Raw genomic sequence first — 20088 nt, forward strand, 5'->3', positions numbered from 1 at the left:
CAAAAAATAAAGTGCCCCCCTCCCCATGTGCTCGCGCACAGAAGCGAACGCACGTGTAAGTCCTGCCCACATATGTATTATAGCGAGAGCAACAATTCTAGCACTAGACCTCATCTGTAACACTAAACTGGTAACTTGTAAAACAATTTAAAGCGTCGCCTATGGGGATTTTTATGTACCGAAGTTTGGAGCCATTCCATGAGTGGGCACAATTTTAAAGCATGACATGTTGGGTATATTTACTCAATGTAACATCATCTTTCACATTATACAAAAAAATTGGGCTAACTTTTGTTATTTTTTGAGTTCATGAAAAAAAAATACGCGTTTGAAAAATTGTTGCGCAAATACCCTGTGACATGAAAAGTTACAACGACCGCCATTTTATTCCCTGGAGTGGCTGCTAAAAAAAGTGGTCTGAGTAATTTTCTAGCAAAAAATTATGATTTTTTTACATGTAGGAAAGGAGTGCCAGAATAGGCCTGGTGGAAGTGGTTAAGTACCAGCTTGGGGGCCTCCAGTGGGTGAAAGAGTGACTGGAAGAAGGGATGGGAGGGTGGGAGGTGAAGTTGGAGTCGGCATTTAAATAATTTTTACTTCCTTTGATAGTAGAACAGCAAATGTGGAAAATAGTTGTAACTTGAACAGGAAGACACATACATTTAAAAATAGTCTGGCAGAGGTTTTAACCAGGGGTGTAACTACAAGAGTCACCATTGCGACCTAGCCCCATGTTCCACGGGCTTCATGCAGCTCCCTTCTACACCTGGAGAGGAGGGGCGGCATATAGAGGAACTGATGCCCTCCATGCTTCTTCTGTAGCTGCTAAATGCCTGGAGATTGAGAGCTGTGTCCCTGTGACCTCTGATATTTCACCAAAGCCCCACAATGGGGCTCCTAAAAATGTAAAATTAATATTTTAAAATAATAAATTAAATAAAATGATATAAAATAAAAAACAGTAAATACTACTGACACCAGTGGCAGAACTATCAGGGTCGCAAAGGTCACACATATGACTGGACCCTTGCGTTCTACCACTGGGCTCAGAGGGAAGGGTCAGGGTGTCTTTTCCCTACAATACCTTAACTACAAAACAGGCAGGGATCAGGGAAGATATGATTCTCTGTAACTTTAAATATTACCCCCCAACATTTTATATTCCTAAAATGTGTCTGTTGTACTATGTATTTTTGTTAAAGGGTATCCTGCTTCATGGTTTCTTGCACCGGGGCACTGTGAAGGTTCTAGTTATGCCTCCAGTTTTAATCCCTCCCCATTTTACTGAAAAGTGTGAGATTTCTAGCTTTCTATCCATCCTGACAGGTTGAAACAAGTTCTATCACTTCCTCACTTATATACAGTAAATTTTGTGTAGTTTTATAGTGATCACCAATATGCAGACTATTTACATCCATGTTTCAGGTCCAAGAGTGCTGTTAATGGCCCATTTCTGACTTAAAATTGCGGACTTTAATGTGAAACAGAAAACCTTTTTTTTTTTTTTTTTTTTTTTTTTTTGCCACACAAAGGAAGCAATGCAAAGAGAGCAGAATACTTTTTAACAAAAGTACATAGTACATAGTATACCAGACACATTTTAGGAATATAAAATGATGGGGTAACATTTAAAGTTACAGAGAATCATATCTTCCCGGATCCCTGCCTGTTTTGTAGTTAAGGTATTGTAGGGATAAGACACACCACTTCTTTTGCCAACTTTGGGAAACCTGGAGGAGTTGCAACAATATCTCCTTCTAACATGCAGCAAAGGCATAAATAGATGTACTATGTTGGTGAAAGTACTGGAGTTTAATGACCCCAATCAGTCAGTTACTGCAGTTGCTGTAGATATTTCTGTGCAGACTTGCAAGTAAGAACACATGATTATCAACATAGACATAATTATTGTCTACAAATCCAATAATGAAATAAAAAAAAGATCATGTTTCACTTGGTTGTGGGGATTTGCTAACTAAAGTTTGGCTCCTTGCGACCTTGTTCATTCCACCTACCTTTGTTGTGCACTGTGGCTCTTTTCCAGTGTATAAACACCTCTGCCCTTTTGTATTCATGCACTTTTATGTAGGATGTTTGCTCAAGGTGAATGTGGATCAATTCCTGTCATAAGTAGATGATTTGATATTCTTGTATTCACTGTTAAAAGCCTGAAGGTATCATATGTGATCCAATTATTTCATAATCAAAGGGTACAACATCCTTCAGCCAATATGCCTGTATATGAGGTTAATGTTTCATGCACAACTTTAATTGAAATGTGCTGTTGTAAAATATGTAAAATAGCAAAATAGAAAAAACACTTGCATTTGAACAGTTTGGCCAGCAAACATTTATATAAACTAACTGATTTCAAAGTTATGAAATTACATTTGGAACATCCTCACCCAGCTTCTTCAGAGAGAAAGATAGGCAGATATCATAGCAATTTCAGAAACATTTAAAAATGTAAGAATTTTTTTTAAGTAAAATGAAAGATTTGGGCCCTGATTTTAAATTTTACTTCATTGGACTTGGAAAACAGAAAATTTATATCAAATACTTACCGTAATTTTCCTTTCCTGATAGGCTCCATGGCAGCATACGTGTGGGTAGCCCCGCCTCCATGATTACCCAATAGGACCCAACTCCCATAAATCTTTGCTCCTGGCTACTATCAGTGTTCCGTAACTAGCCTACTCCAGACATTTGGGAGGGAACTCCTGCTGCCATGGAGCCTATCAGGAAAGGAAAATTACGGTAAGTATTTGATATAAATTTTCCATTTTCCTGAAAGGCTCCATGGCAGCATACGTGTGGGAAATAACTCGCCAAACACACCCAGGTGGGCAAAATGTCGAGCAAAGAACATAAGTTTATTTAGCATTGTCAACCGACAAAACTTGCAAACTGAAATTAACAGAAGACAGAGCTGCTGGCTCTACACAATAATGGGAAACAAAAGTATTAATGGAAGACCAAGAGGCCACTCTGCAAATAACTTCAGGTGCAACATGTCGAGAAGCTGCCCACGATGTTGAGATACTCCGTGTTGAATAAGCCGTTAGTGCCTCAGGAGGAGCCAAGCCCTTTGCTCTGTATGCCCTCTGAATGATCAGAACGATCCAGGTAGAGATAGATCTAGCCGAAGCTCGCAATCCTTTATTCTTGCCATGAGGGAGAAAAAAAAGGAATTTTGTTTGCCTAAAAGGAGCTGTGACTTCCAAATATTGCTTTAGTACGTGTCCTACGTCCAGATGAACATCCTGACTCTCTGAGTTTTTGAAAGTGGGAAGCACAATTTCCTGATTCTCATGGAAGACCGGGGTTACTTTGGGATTCGATCCCAACATGGGAATCAATACTGCCCTGTCTGAAAAAAAAGTCAGAAAAGGTTCCTCCGAACCTAGATTCCTAATCTCTGAAACTCTCTTGGCTGAGGTTATAGCTACCAAGAAGATGGTCTTGAGAGTAAGATCCCTTACGGACAGAGGCTCTCTAGGATCCTTTCCAAGGTTCGAAAGAAAATCCAGCACTAAAGGGAGGTCCCATTTAGGAAACCTTGGTTTTCTTTGGGGTCTGAGCCTGATAGCTCCCTTGAAGAATTGTCGTACCAGTGCATGATTCGCCCAGGAAATACCTGTAAAAGCTGAAATAGCTGACACTTGGACTCTCAATGAACTGATAGCTAAAGGTAAATCAAGGCCTGTTTGGAGAAAGCTTAGTATGTCTTGTACTGTTGGAGAACTACAAGAATTTTCTCTGGAGGACATATGGGCTAAAAACATGGACATACATGCGCTCATATACTCTGTTAGTACTCCCCCGTCTGGAATTGAGAAGGGTTGGAATAGCTTCTTCCGGACAACCAAGAGCTTCTAGCCTTTCCCTCTCAAAAACCATACCCTGAGGTGTAGACATGATGGGCATGGATGTAACCTTGTGCCTTGAGATAGTAAATCTGGCCTGAGAGGCAGGGGAACCGGTTCTTGATAACTGAGGAGCAGCAGTAGAGGGAACCAAGGCCTGTTGGGCCAGAATGGAATCACTGCGAGGATCTCCACCTTCTCTGTCCTGAGCCTCCGAAGGAACTGCAGGATCGCCGGAACTGGAGGGAAGGCATAAGCTGTCTGAAACTTCCAATGTTCTGTGAGGGCATCTATCCCATATGCCTGAGGATCCCTGAACCTTGAGTAATATTTGGGAAGCTTCCGATTGCACGGGGAAGTGAACAAGTCGACCTCCGGGGACAATCCTAAGGTCAGAAGCCAATCGAATACTTCCCTGTGTAGGGACCATTCGTTGTTGTTCATCTCGACACGCGATAGGAAGTCCGCCTGAACATTCTGCACCCCTGGGATGTAGACCGCAGAAAGGTTGGACAAATTCTTCTGAGCCCAGTTCATTATTGGCTCCACCTCCTGTAACAGAGACCAGCTGCGAGTTCCCCCTTGCTTCCTTACATAAGCCACCGCGGTTGTGTTGTCCAATCTTAGCATGACCGAGGCATTCGCTATCAGATGGTGGAATGACAGAAGCGCCTGGAAGGCCGCCCTCAACTCCAGAACATTGGAGACGACTCTTTGTGATGGAAATGTCCTCCTGCCCTGAGCGACATCCGAAAGGCACTGAGCACCCCATCCTCGGTTGCTGGCATCTGAAGTTACCGTGACCCATGAGATGGGAATGATTGAATGGTGGTTGAGCAGGTTCTTCCCCTGCAGCCACCAAAGAAGAGACGTCCTCATGGCTGGAGTGAGGAAAATGCGCTGTGTCTGGCTGGATAAGTCCCACTGTTGTAGAAACCCTTTCTGAAAGGGACGAGTGTGCCACTGGGCCCACTTTACCATGGGAATGGTGGCTGACATTGTGCCAATCACCTTCAGACATTGGAGAGCCGGAAGATGGGATGACGCAAGGGCTGCATGAATCCTGTCTCGTATGACTCCAACCTTCTCTTCTGGAAGGGCGATGGGACCTTCCACCGTGTTGAACTGTGCCCCTAGAAAAATGAGAGACTGAGTTTGATCTAGGTGACTCTTTTCTAGGTTCAGAAGCCACCCGAACTCTTGCAGAGTGCAGATGACTATGTCTTTGTGCTCCAAGAGCTACTCTCTGTTCTGAGATAGCAGAAGTAGGTCGTTGAGAGTGGTGGAGACGAACACCTTTGACTCTGAGAAGGGCCACAACTGCCAAAAGAACTTTGGAGAAGACCCGTGGGGACGTTGTTAACCCAAAGGGAAGACATGTAAATTGTAGATGTTGATTGCCTACCGCAAAGCAGAGGTACTGTTGAAACTCCTTTGCCACGGGCACATGGAAGTAAGCATCCTTCAAGTCGACTGATATCATCCAGTCCCCCAGATGCACTGACTGCTGAATGGTAAGCAGAGATTCCATCTTGAACTTCTCTTTGTGAATGAAGAAATTGAGATGGGCCAAATCTATTACTGGCCTCCATGTGCCGTTCTTCTTTTGAACCATAAACAGAGGGGAATACATGCCCTCTCCACGTTCTTCTTCTGGAACGGGTACGGCTGCGCCTTGATCCAGTAAAGAGTTCACGTAGGTCAATAGGACTTGTTTCTTCTCTTCTGATTCTGGAAGAGTTGTGGGAATGAATCTTAGCCTTGGGGTGTTGACAAAACCCCACTTGTGACTTGAGGAAACAGTTTTTACTGTCCAAAAATCCCGAATTGAGGCCGCCCAAACATGCCTGAAGTGGAGAAGACGAGCCCCCACCTGACAAGCTTGAGCGGGCCCAATTTCAAAAGGATTTAGCGGAATCCTGCTTGCCGGACGAATCCCCTTTTGAGGTATTTTTAAAAGAAGACTGCCTGGATCTCCATGACCTTGAGAATTCTCGACCAGGTCTATAGCTACGTGCCTCCCTGGCACGATCAGGGCCTTGTCTTCAAGGAAATGGACGCTTTTGATTTTGAAGACGTCTGTCCTGGGGAAGAAACCCGGATTTGCCACCTGTAGCCCGGGATATGGCAGTATCCAGCTTGTTACCAAACAAAGATGTCCCCTCAATAGGAATACGGAACCAGGCCTGTTTGGATGCTGGATCCGCCTGCCATGGACGGAGCCATAACGCACGGCGTGCTGAGACCGCTGCTAACATATCCCGAGATATCAGGCGATTAACATCAATAGATGCCTCCCCCAAAAAGGCAGACGCCATTCTGATTTCTTGAATAGGGGATTCTTTGGCTGTTTCGATAGAAATACTCAGGAATTCTACAGTATCAGCCCAGGATTCTATGGCCTTAGATACCGCTGCCATTGCAAGCACTGGTTTGCAAGCCATTCCAGAAGTCAGGTAGATCCTTTTTAGGTCTGAGTCGACCCACCTTTCCAAAGGATCTTTAAAAGATACCGTATCTTCTAAAGGGAGGGTTACATATCTCACCAAACGCATGAGCGCTGCATCCACCAGTGGAGCTGACTCCAGGTGTTTCACATCCTCTTCTTTAAAAGGGTATAGCTTCAGGATTTTTGACTGCATGGAACCCTTTTTATCCATCTTGCTCCATTCCTCGGTGATAATGTCACCCAACTCCGAAAGGAAAGGAAAATATTGTCGCTCCTTATTGAGCTGTTTAAAGAATTTTCTCTGCTTTGGTGGGGAAGTAATAGGGTCTTCCCACTTCAGAGCTTCTCTCACTGCTTTAACCAATGAAGGCACCAGTCCATAGTCAAATCCTAAACCAGGATCCTCACAGTCAGATTCACTGTCTGAGATAGGAGCAGACAGGCGACTTGGTTGAGAGGATTCCCATGTCTCCTGCAATGGGTTCTCTCCAGTTGGAGGGGCCAACAAATCTGACGGGGATTCACACAACTGTAGAGCATCCCTCTCCTGCAGGGATTCCTTCACAACCCGTCTTTCTATTGACTCCAAACGCTGGTCTGCACCATCCCTTTCATCTGCAGCTTTGGAGAAGCAGTGATCGCATAGGGATTTGTCTAATGGAACAGGCATCCTGCACCCCCAGCATGATTTTTCCGGCCGCCTGCTGGAGTGAGCAGCAGGGGGGTGAGAATAATTCTTGTCAAGCTGTTCAGACCTTGACCTATGCTGGCTAGACCTTGAGGAGGATTTATGGCGGTGTGATCTTGATGATCCACTGCGTCTAGAGGCATTATGCTGTGGATCAGACCCAGAAGGGCTGTAAAGACAAAACAGACAGAAAGAGAAAAAGACACACAGTCAATCCTACCTATGCAAAACTCTCTCTATTATATAAAAAACATGAATGCTAGCAACCTACCTAACATGAGCGGGCTGGCCACTAGGAGGCAGTAAGGCGTCCATATTCCAAACAAACCAACAGATTAAGAAATACTGCAAACCAAAGAGAAATAAATGCATTTTTTTATTTATAATGAGTAAGCATTACCCTAGCCTAAGGGACATGCTCTTACCTTAAACCGCCGAACTGTCAGCCCCGGGAAGTTGCTGCGACCACTGCAAACATTCCCAGGGTTCTGACAGCTTCCAAAGATTTTTAAAAGTGGCGCCCGTGACGTCATTGCCGACGTCAGACGCGAGGCGCTCGCGCGCATGCACGGGAACCAAGCCTCGGTTTCACATCGGGTTCGTACATGCGCAGAATGCCTGCGTAACCCAGAAGTAGGAGAGAGAGGTTTGCTGGAACGCAAAAGCGCCCGCAAACAGCATAGAGAAGACCGAATTAGACAAACGAAAAGGGCAAACACACAAATACATTTCTGCCATGGATACACAAAAGGCTCACCACTCCACCAACGATCACCTGGCCGAACGGACTGGAACACACACGCCGCACCTCCAAGCAGATAATGGTCACCCATAGCAATGGGACACAGGCCGTGTGCATTTCAGGTAGGAAATCCTTTCTTCAGCGCTACTCTGCAAATACACTCCATACCCTGCTTAACAGTCAGGGCCTATCGGAGGAAAAATTCTCAGTCAATCAGCCAATCGATCGTCGTGAAGTTTTGTTTCCGGGAAAGAAACCATCTGGTCCTACTGGGGAGGACAAAAAAGGAACACTGATAGTAGCCAGGAGCAAAGATTTATGGGAGTTGGGTCCTATTGGGTAATCATGGAGGCGGGGCTACCCACACGTATGCTGCCATGGAGCCTTTCAGGAAATATCTTTTTCACCACACCCTGTTTCAGAAAAAACATAGGAGACCCTGGTGCAACACTTGTTCCTAGCAATTGTGTTCTAACTCCTTCCCTGGTAATGGTAATGAACAAGGCCCGCAAGGCTGAAATGCGTTTACATATGCTGTCTGTTTGTTTTTATGGAGAATCAATACATTTTGAAGATTTAAATAGCAAGCAAGGAATTGCGAACCATCTATTCATATGATTGTTACTGCAGCTGTGCGACAGCCTTTCAGCACCCAAGTAGCTCTAAATAATTTTCTGATCATATTGTGTAGTAGCACCCTACTTCTGCTTTATTCTATGGACCTTCCCAGGTAAAGCTGCTGACATTAAAGAGAAAGTTCACCTTTACCACAAAACTGCCTATGCAGGTAAGGGGTTTCTGTAGATAAAAACAAACTGTGCAGCTTTGGCTAAAGTTGGATAATGTCTTTGTTAAAGGTGTAAGCCATCTACATGCCTCCCAAGGCCTGGCTGAAAAACTACCAGGGATGGCGCCCCCCCCATCCTGTTTTGTTGCTAGGACATTGCTAAAACACTTCCAGCCATAATCACAGGAGTGAGCTCACAAACCCCCATACAGATGCAGTTCACTATTGCCTATATTGCAGCATCGCTGAGCTCAGATCTACTGCAAAGGAGGAGAGGGAGAGCATGCAAGGGGCTTTGGAATGGAGAAAGAGCTCTGATGGTGGAGGTGACCAATAATTGCTGGGAGTGTTAGCAACTTCCTACCAACAAAGCGGGACTGGGGGAATGTCATCTGTGGGAGATTATCAGTCAGGCTTTGGGAGGTGTTTAAATGGCCTACACCTATATCAAATGCATTATTTAAATTGAGTCAAATCTGCATAGTTTGTTTCATTATAGAGGTGCCCCTTAGCTGAAGAGGCAGTTTTTTGGGGAAACCCTTTAAAACAAAAATGTGTACCAGCATTAATAGAACTATAACAGATACTTTTAATTAGTCCAGCACATAGCACCGGCTCTTAAAACCTTGAAAATGATAAATTGCTGATATTGCCCTCAACTTTTGGATGTACCACATAGCTTTAAAATATATTAGGAAATGTTTGAGGCATTTTTTTTTTCTTTGGTGCTAATATAATGATGGGTCTCCAAGTAGTCCTGCAGACTGCAGCTGGAGATATGATGCATCAGTAGGTCATTTAGAATTTCAGGATGTGACAAATTAGAATGAGTCTTTTCTGATAAATACACTCAGTTTTGCAGCAAAATTTGATCAATGTATTCTGTGTTCACGGCCTGGCTGTTTAATGGATGCATATTGTGGAAAGTACGTAACAGCAACTGTCTAAGTCTCTCATCCGCGGCGAAATACACAGTTGGTATACAGTAAAAATGATGGGAAGGGAATGATAAACTGATGACAAACACGTTGTGCACCATAATGTTATACTAGCCTAGATAATTACACCCTTAATGCCTCATTTGACTTTAGTGCACAGGAATGAAAAGATGGTGAAAGCCATAAAACGCATGAACTCTTTATAAGGACACATCTGTGCGTGTCTCTCCCAAAATGGCTCCTTCTATGGCTGAATTTTTTATGTGTGGTTTCGAAATTAGCATTTTTGATTAACTGTAGCAAGACGCTAGATAGGCGTTAAAACTGATAAACATTACAGAGTATTTACAAGGAAAAGGGTTGATTCTGTGAACTGAAAACCTCACTTTTCAAAAAATATTTTCTTAATATGGTTCATGATCTTTTATTGTTATGTGGATAGTAAATTGTCCATTAATGTATACTGTCTTGAGTAAACAGTACTGTATCCTGCTTGTCAACTCACCAAGTAAGGGCCCAGCAGCCATTGTGAGCACATATACAATTGACCAGAAACATAAAAACTACAAAGGAGAAAAAATTAAGTCTAGGGCGCTTTTGTTCTGGGCTCTTAAAACATTAGCCACAGACATTTGAAGGTTAAGCTTTTAGGGTCTAAAAAACTTCTTTAGATAAACTTGGGTATCACTATCAATGGGGAAAGGGCTAGCAGGATGTCTGGCATCTTTGAGAAAAGACCATAATTATTTTCATCTCAGAAATAAAAGTGGTCCTGTGGCTCACAACACACGTGCACTGCATGTGAAAATGTAAACATCAGTGGCATGGCGCTTGTCATCTATCCCCTGTCTTTTAAATGAATACTTTGTATTTATTAATTAAACCTAGAAAAGGAATACACGTGTATGTAGTCCAATAGACCTTAAATGAAGGCTGTACAGGCCTATGTATGTAGCTTTACTTTTTAATTTCTTCATTTCTATTTTTTTCAGAATGCCACTCCTCATGTAAAAGCTGCAGTGGAAGAAATCATTTAAATTGTACTGGCTGCCATACTCCAAATGTTCTGCACTATGGGGTATGCTTGTCAGTCTGCCCTGAGGGATTCTACAAAAAGGATACAGCTTGTCATGGTAAGTAGTTCAAGAAGCCCTAGACCCCTTCCACACAAGAGGTCTGATCAGATCCAGCTGTCTGTTTTTCAGCCAGACCCAATCGGACTCTCCATTCTCCTCAATGAAGCTCTGCATGTAAAGGGACTTGTGTCTGTTTACAGCCGACTCCCTTCAGGTCCCATCTGATATGGAAAAAAAATGGAAGGGAATCTGTTCCCCTCTGTCTGGCCAGATCAGATATGAGGACAGTGGGTCTTTTTACATCCAGCTGCCCATAGAGCAGAGGGGACTGTGTCCATGTCCACTCTGCATAAGTGGAGCAGGGATGGACCTGTCATTTGGCTGCTCTGCTCCGCTTAACTCAGCAGGGGATCAGCGAACGCATCCTCTGATGAGAAAAACTGGATCTGGCCCATGTGAAACAGGCATTAAGTGAAGTCATGTAATATATTATAATATTTTTATATTTAAAATCTTGGCTGGAATGAACCCTGTTTCCAGCCTGACCAAAGTTCCCCTCTATGGGTGTCCGTGAATTAAGTAAATTCTGTTTAATTGTTGTGCAACTTTGGTGTCAATATTTGTAAAAACAATATTGAAAAGTGTAGTTTTAGTTTTAGTAGGCAATATAATATTCATTACAATGTATTTTTTTTCAGCAAGTTAAAGGATGAAACCTAGGACTGACTTTGGGTTTATAGTTTTGAAGAGCATAGGAAGCAGCCATGGCTTTATATTTGTTTTGAATCACATCACACCTCAGTGTCTGCCACCTATAGTTTTTAAATGATGATTGACAGTGATCTTATCCTCTTGGCTACAACAGCTGTAGATCACATACAGTAAAGAAGAGCATTGTGCAAGCAGAACATGAGTGGGTCAGGTGATTTGCTGTTTCCAGACTGCTGCTTTAGACTCCAGTGCAACATACACCATATTATGAAAAGTATTGGGATGCCTGCCTTTACACCCACATGGACTTTAATGACATCCCAATCTTAGTCCGTACGGTTAAATATACCCTTTGCAGCTATAACAGCTTCAACTCTTCTGGGAAGGCTGTCCACAAGTTTAGGAGTGTGTCTATGGGGATTTTTGACCATTATGCCAGAAGCACATTTATGAGGTCAGCCACTGTTTTTTATTTGGTTGAGGTCAGGATTCTGTGCAGGCCAGTCCAGTTCTTCCACCTCAAACTTGCTCATGCATGTCTTTATGGATCTTGCTTTGTGCACTGGTGCGCAGTCATTTTGGAACAGGTAAGGGCCACCCCCAAATAGTTCCCACAAAGTTGGGAGCATGAAATTGTGCAAAATGTCTTGGTATGCTGATGCCTTAGGAGTTCCCTTCATTGGAACTGAGGGGCCAAGCCCAAACCCTGAAAAACAACCCCACACCATAATCCCCCCTCCACCAAATGATTTGGACCAGTGCACAAAGCAAGGCCCATAAAGACACGCATGAGCGAATTTGGGTGGAGGAACTTAAATGGCCTGCACAGAGTCCTGACCTCATCCCGATAGAACAGCTTTGGGATGAATTAGAGCAGAGACTGCAATCCAGGCCTTCTCGTCCAGCATTGGTGCCTGCCCTCACAAATTTGCTTTGTGTATGGCCTCCCTTAGTTGCTTCTGGAAGAATGGTCAAACATTCCCATAGACACACTTCTAAACCTTGTGGACAGCCTTCCTAGAAGAGTTGAAGCTGTTATAGTTGTAAAGGTTGGGCCAACTCAATATTGAACCCTACAGACTAAGACTAGGATGTCATTAAAGTTCATGTGCATGTTAAAGGCAGGAGACCCAATACTTTTGGTAATGTAGTGTATTTAAAAAGATGCTGGGAACTTTCAAACATGTATATGCAGTGAAATGAGGGAAAACTTGGAAAAAAGTTCAATAACTCTAGCGAGGTGCCTCCCACATAGCAAGGCTTCCCTCAGAGGGCTCCTGACTGTAACTCAAACCATAGCAATACAAAAAAAAAACACCAGACCAAAACCAAATAAGATTTTTTATTTTAATTGTTAAAAAGTCATATAAAAACATGCAATGCATTTTTGGGAGCCAGTATTATAAGTTCATGGGATAACATTGTGACAACAATGTTACTCCATGTGTTGAACCCTGTTATCCTGTGTTCAGATTTTATGGAAGGGCGGTGGTGTTGCCCCTAAGACAGATTGGCTGGTTTTATTTATTTAACAACTATTTAAATTATCTTGGCCTATTTCATCCAGTTTAGTCTGGTGCTCCTTTCTGTATTTATATGGTTAGAGCTGCTTTAGAGGTTGTCTTGCTCTCTTGTTTACCTAGATGCTAGTACCAGTGGATGCAGAACATCATCTGTGGTCATATGACTTGCTGCCCTCCAGGTAGTCCTCGATCTCCTGTTTACCTAGCTGCAAGCACCTTTGCTCTTCTTCTAGTCACATTGACATTCCTCAGTCATTAGAGTAAAATTACTTTTACATTACATTTTAAAGATAACTTGAGTGTATATTTCCTAAATAAAATTGGCAGTTCGCCTGTGGTTTTCACTTTGTGGAGTTCCTCTTTAGGTACACAAAGTAAATCCTGCTAGTAAATTTGTTTCACTTGTTCACTACAAAGATCCATAAACAATGGAAGCCCATTTGAAAAAATATATTAAATGTAAGTAGCTATATTTTTGCCAAGACAATGAATCATGAATCTATATACTTGTTCACCTGCTACGTTTGCTGAGTACATACTGCTGTTTTATTTTATCTCAGGTTTTGGGTTATTGAACTAGCAACTTAATGAAAAGCATAACATGGGCATTGTTTGTAATGTTTTTATTGTGTAGCATTACTAACCACAGTTTGTTCTCCATTGCTTCAGCATGCCACCCATCATGTAAGGAGTGCAGTGGTTCTTCCGATGCTGAATGTCTAACTTGCCACCCTCATGCTAGTCTTATTGCTGGTAGCTGCAAAACTTCATGCTCTGATGGACAGTATCTTAACCTAGTAGGCTATTGTGTTGGTAAGTGTTATTTCCCATATATCTTTTTTATTCAATAACGACCATCAACTTGAAACAAAAGTGTATTTTAGTCTTGCACAGTTGCTTGCCTGACAGCTTCTCAGACGCAAGTATTTTCAACCTGAATCTCCACTTCTGATTGATTGCTACATCTAATTACATAACCAACCAATGCTATAATTTGGTGGATTCTTTATCATTTAGAATAGAAAAACACACTCTTGAGACTAGCTTCTCAAGAACAACACTTTTATTATGGCTTAGTGGAAGGAGATGCAGACATAACTACTACACAGAAATAGATCAAGTTTAATGTCAAATGATTTGGCTGTCTGGTGGCCATTTAAAGTAAATCAATCACGAGAGAAATATGGGGGCTACCATTGCTGACCTCTTTATGAAAATGCCAGTTATCACTGGCTTCATTACTTTTGAAGTGACTGACCCAGAAAAATATAACACTTGGTGTGGTATTAGAGCTGGCATGGGAGGGTTTTAGACAAATTATAAGGGTAGAGGACAGCCTCATTGGTGCAACAATCTCTATATTAAAACAACTCCTTTACATTTTATTAACTATGCATGTAGCTGCGTAGCTCAAGTTTGCATTAAGTGAATGTGTATTTGCTGGATTTATGATTCTCTCCAATAAAAAAGAGGGCATAATTTCAGAAAAATAGGTTAGCATTATAGAATGTAGGCTCACATAAATATGTAAGTCTAGATTTTTTTTTTTAAAGAAAGCCAAGTAATCCAGGATTATTTCTAAAAATATGATGCCAAATTCAACCTCTTTAAAAGGTTATCATGGTTCTATAATTTATTTTCATTTGCAGTAGTAAACAGGCATTGTGCAAGGACAATGGCATTTTATGCTAATGTAGGCTAAGCACACCTTTTCTCTTTTAATGTGAAAACAATTTAATTTGCCACTTCCATTATAGACAAAATAGCCTGATCTCTTAGCCCTCTTACCAACTAAGGAAGGCCATACATGAAGCAAATTTCTTTCCTGCAACTATGGGTTACAGGAAGGAAATTTGCACATTTCCCCTATCAACACAGTGTTGACAAGGGAATCAGTAATTGTCTTTTCCTGGCAGGTGGGCGGGGAAGCTGGGAGAAGACAGTGATTATCGCTAGCGGCTATAGCAGCTGTAGGCGATAATCGCAAGAGAATCCGGCAGGCTGGTTGTACCCAAGCTGATCGATCAATCAACTTGGTTGTCACGTACTTGATGGGAGATTGAAATGACAAGGTTGGCCTCTCTTGAATCTCCGGCCAAGGTCCTGCTGAAGGTGGAACAGAGGGTACTGAGAGAAGAACACGAGTGCCAGCAAGTGTTGATAATGCTTGCAGCATGAGATGCAAACCCTGCAGAATATCAGGTCAGGAACAGTAGCTGATCCAGACAAAGTTAAAGAGGCACTCCACACAGGCTGTGGGTTTCAGATGTGTGACTTGTCAGAGCTCCCAGCAGGCTTGAGACAGGAACTCACTGTGATGAGCAGAGCTGATGCAGATGACAGCCAGATAGGCACTTGAACCAGATGTGAGTGCAGAGCTGGGAACAACAGCGTGGTCACAGGGATAGCGGGGGTCAGCAGCAGGTGGGTACTGAGACATAAGACAGAGACATGGTCAAGAATTGATCTGGGATCCTGAACTAATGACAGAGCAGAGGCACGATCCAAGTTCCAGTCAGAGTCAAGCTGAGAAGAGTAATAGGACACAGTGAACAGCTGAAATACCAGTCAGCACTGGAGCATGAGCAGGAGCTCCTTTAAATAGTCATCACCAACATGACATTCCTGTGCACATGCACACACCTTGTCACAATTCAGCCGGGCTTGGGTATTTCTATTAGCCATTCTTCCTGCATGCACATTTCTATTAGCCAAACATCTGGTAATCATTCTCTGACATTGGTAAATTCAGCCTGCCCATTAATGGTTTGAATCTAAAGAGATCCGAACCGTGTATGGCCGACCTAAATGGTACAAGCTTTCCGTCAATTCCTGTTTACCAGGCATGCCATGTTTTTACCAGATAATATCTATTAAAGAAGAAAATGTCTATAATAAAAGTAAGTATTAATGGGGCTTAACTTCAACGAGAGTAGAAAAAGGTTTTGTTGGATTGGGTTGGGATTCTTGTAATTTAGGGGGTTGCCCTATGTCCTACTAACATTTGTTTGGATTGTATTCAAAGTGATTCTTAGAAATACTGGGGATATTATATAGATATTATATAACTTATAGCCTGGCCTTTCTCGACCAGAGTTTTGTGGAACTATGAGGCTCCTCCTGTAGCTGCTAGGGGTTCCTTGAGCAGAGAGCAATGGTGATTGATATCCTATTTGTCACAGTCGAAAAGTTATTGTGAGTCACCATGGTTGAAATGATATGAATATTTTTTAACACTTTTTAAAATTGTAGATAACAGTCATGTAGATATATGCCAAAAAGTATGATTCCCAAAACCAGCTAAATTGTCTTTATTCCTGCTCTTTGTTTAAGAGCATATTGTTATCTGATCATAATATTTAATTAAATATAGCATTTTCATGGCTATTTGGCTTCATAGAAAACAAGTCAAGAGAGAAATACCACCTCCTTCATTGCTCCTCCTTCAAAGAATATCACATGGCTGTTATATTGGCTCGCCAATGTTAACATTTGGAACAAGCAGGCAGATCAGAAATGCAAGAAAAAAAAGCCAGCGCCCATAGTACATACTAAGTCAGTGATTCAAAGTATAAAAGCTGGAGATTCAACATGCCAGCCAGGGTAATAGCATAACAAAGGTGAGATCAAAAATTGAAGCTTCCATGTTTATATCATGACAAGTTAGTTTTAACACATACAACAAAAAAAAAAGCATAAGTACATTACTTGGATTTTTAATGCTTTCAGAAAGTATATGATGTTATGCCTGTAGATTTAGAAGTATAATAAAACATTGACTGAGAACACGCTACTAGTCTAATTTCAGAGTTACCGCAAAAAGATTGGTAATGGGGGGGATATCTTTATAAGGTGTAATTACATATTCTATGTGAACTAGATAGTTTGGGAATTTAATCTTTCAACCTTCAAGGTAAAGCAGTTTTAGTTTTGCAGCATTTTGTTTGCCAAGCTTTATATCCTTTTAACTTGGTTATTACTAATAAATTCTGTGTGTTACACTACAAATGAAGTGGATTTCCAAATGCTAATATTTGTATTTTATTTCATTAATTCAATGTACTTGTAGTGTATGCCAGCGCAAGTCAGTGTGAGCAATCTGCTAATATGCTGTGCATTACATTTTATGCACGCATATTACCTCTCTCATAGCTGTCATTATGCCTTCAGTGATAGTAGGAATTACTGCCATGCTTTCCTGCTTAGAAGAAAATGTAAAAGTCTTGGTTCCTTAATGATGTTAATCCATAGGGGGAAGTATTAGAGCAGTATTTGACAGTAATCATGCCTTCATAGATAAATTATAATAAAAACTGTAATTTATTTATGGTACTTATATATATAGTATAATACTCACATTCATACTAGGGCCAATTTAGAAAGAATCCAATTAACCTACCAGCATGTCTTTTTAGAGTGTGGGAGGAAACCCATGCAGGCACAGGGACAACATGCTTGGTTGGGATTTGAACCAGCGACCCTTTTTCTGCTAGGTGAAAGTACTAACCACTACACCACTGTGCTGCCCATGTAATAAATGTTTTTCCAAGGACCAGCAAGTTGTCTTACATCAGCATGCATATGCTAAATGAAAGAATACTATAAATCGCATTACATCTACCTACACTTAAATTATATCGCTAAGCAAATTCTTTTTTATGTTTTGAATAGTGAAGGAAAGAGTTAGACCATCCATTTTTACTGGAGACCATTTTCACTGAGAAAGAAAGTTAGGGGAAATCCAAAATAATAAGGGCTGTCCCCAGAAGAAGGGGAAAATCAATAGGGGTACCTGTTCTAGGAACAGTTTTCTAAAAGGGGAATTCAACTCTTGGAGATTTCCTCTGACTTGGGACAGTAAGTGAATTCATATTTTTGATATGGTATGCAGACAGACAGAAAGAAAACTTAGTTGAGAGGGAAGAAAATGTTTGCCAATATGTACATAAACAAAAACAATATATTGCTGATCACATACACAAAACACAAAAAAAGTTCTTAATAGTTTACAAGTCCATGCATATTTGTGCTTAGTGCTCATCATATTCAATGTACATTTCTGTGCAAAGAAGAAACAGTGCTGATAACAGTAGCGTTCTCAGTTGGATTATGTTCCAGACTGAGGAAGGATTCCAAGGATAGGGATAACACACCACACTCACTAGATTACATTTAACCCTTGTTTTACCAAGTGAGTTACTATAGCACTCTGTAACATCCACACCTGGGTAGGTGCTGCTATGCTTTTTTTTAGATGTCTTCCTCTTCTGTTTCCTTCTGAGTACTCCTGTAGACAAAAAGCTTGTGGTTAACTCCAGCGGCCATCTTGGAGGAGGCAAAATATAGTTTTAAGCTGCACATATTGTTTTTCATTCTATAAGTGCAATTTATACAATTTATTTTTTTAAATGGTATGTAATGGGGGGGGGGGGGGGCAGTTATTGAAAGTTTTTTTACCCTAATGTTTAGATTGGATTAAGGTAACAACTTTTGACAGTTTAACAGTTCCCACTGAGTGGCACACTCACGCTACACAAACAACCCAGACTTAAGTGATGTACCCTGCCCGAGCTCAGTTAATATGGAATATGCTGTCCAGTTCTGGGCACCAGTCCTCAGGACGGATGTACTGGAAATGGAGCGAGTACAAAGAAGGGCAACAAAGCTGATGAAGGGTCTGGAGGATATTAGTTATGAGGAAAGGTTGCGAGCACTGAACTTATTCTCTCTGGAGAAGAGACACTTGAGAGGGGATATGATTTCAGCATACAAATGCCATGCTGGTGACCCCACAATAGGGATAAAACTTTTTTTCCAAAGGGAGTTTAACAAGACTCGTGGTCACTCATTAAAATGAGAAGAAAAGAGGTTTAACCTTAAACTACGTAGAGGGTTCTTTACTGTAAGAGCGGCAAGGATGTGGAATTCCCTTCCACAGGTGGTGGTCTCAGCGAGGGGCATTGATAGTTTCAAGAAACTATTAGATAAGCAGTCCAAACGACCACAACATACAGGGATATACAATGTAATACTGACATATAATCACACACATAAGTTGGTCTTGATGGACTCTTATCAACCTCACCTACTATGTAAGTTAAACTGCCAGTTTGAGTGCACCCTTAAGCCCCATACACATGGATCGAATATCAACTAAAATCTGCCGTGTCTACATACCTTTGTCCGATCACTTGACCAGCTTCCATCGAATGAGCATGCTGACAAATCAGCAGCCGAATAATATTTGATCAGCACTCTGGGCCACCCCCCTGTCAGAAAACAATAGCACAATAGATCGCTCCTCAGTTTATTTATTCCATCAGCCTCAGGGGTTGCACAAAAAAAAAATGACTGTGTGTACCAGGCATTAGTTTGCTTCTTTGACAAAGAAAAATAAATACTGCTACTGAAGGACCACCAATTTTTGCAGAGAGGTCTTTGTCACTCAAATTAACACCTTCTCATCCATTCCCTGTCAACTCTTCTCTACCTTTTAACTCTCTACTTCATCCTCCACTGCCTCCACCCACTAACTCACTCACTGCCCAGGAGAATGCTAGTCACTTTAAAAATAAGATTGATTCAATTTATGATGACATTTTTACTTTACAGGTATCTCCCCCACTTAACACCCCATATTAACAGGCACAATTAACACTCATCTTATTCAAACCTACTACTATAGATGACGTCCATATCTTCTGGAATATTTCCCAACACTCTAAAACATATGGTCACCTTCATACTTAAATACTCATTACTAAATACTCATACTACCAATCTTGACAATCTACGGGCTATCCCCTTGCTCCCCTTTTCCTCTAAACTCCTTGAACATCTAGTCTACAACCAACTGATTGACCAACTCATTAAGAATACCCTCCAGTCGTGATTTCGCCCTCAACACTCCCTGGAAACTGCTCTTCTAAGACTCACTAAAAACTATACTGTACTCCTACTTCTGGACCTTTCGGCTGCCTTTGATAGGGTTGACCACCCCCCTCCTCCTCAATAAACTTTACTCCCTCCGTCTCCATTACTGTGCTTTTCACTAGCTCTCATCCTACCTATCCTACCACACCTTCAGTGTCACCTACAATTATACTACCTCCTCTCCTCTTCCTTTTTCCAACGGGGTCCCCCAAGGTTCTGTTCTTGGTCCTCTCCTATTTTCAATTTACATCTCCCTGGGTCAGCTGACAGCCTCCCATGGCTTCCAGTATCATTTCTATGCTGATGACACCCAAATCTATCTCTCCACCCCTCAGGTCTCCTCACACATAACTAACTTACTAACAGACATAACTG

At 41.7% G+C, this 20088-nt stretch overlaps 1 protein-coding gene across 1 annotated transcript in view; it reads left to right on the forward strand.

The window, feature by feature from the left end:
* The window catches only part of FRAS1 (Fraser extracellular matrix complex subunit 1), a 708831-nt gene that overhangs the window by 392284 nt on the left and 296459 nt on the right, over positions 1–20088 (forward strand). Inside the window, exons 19-20 of the mRNA XM_077476089.1 lie at positions 10463–10603; positions 13450–13593. Of these exons, the coding sequence (XP_077332215.1) occupies positions 10463–10603; positions 13450–13593 (285 nt within the window). The remainder of the gene's footprint in view (positions 1–10462; positions 10604–13449; positions 13594–20088) is intronic.

This window comes from Lithobates pipiens, unplaced genomic scaffold, assembly GCF_037356315.1.
Source record: "Lithobates pipiens isolate NorthernLeopardFrog02 unplaced genomic scaffold, aLitPip1_a1.2 Scaffold_13, whole genome shotgun sequence".
NCBI classification, from domain to species: Eukaryota; Metazoa; Chordata; class Amphibia; order Anura; family Ranidae; genus Lithobates; species Lithobates pipiens.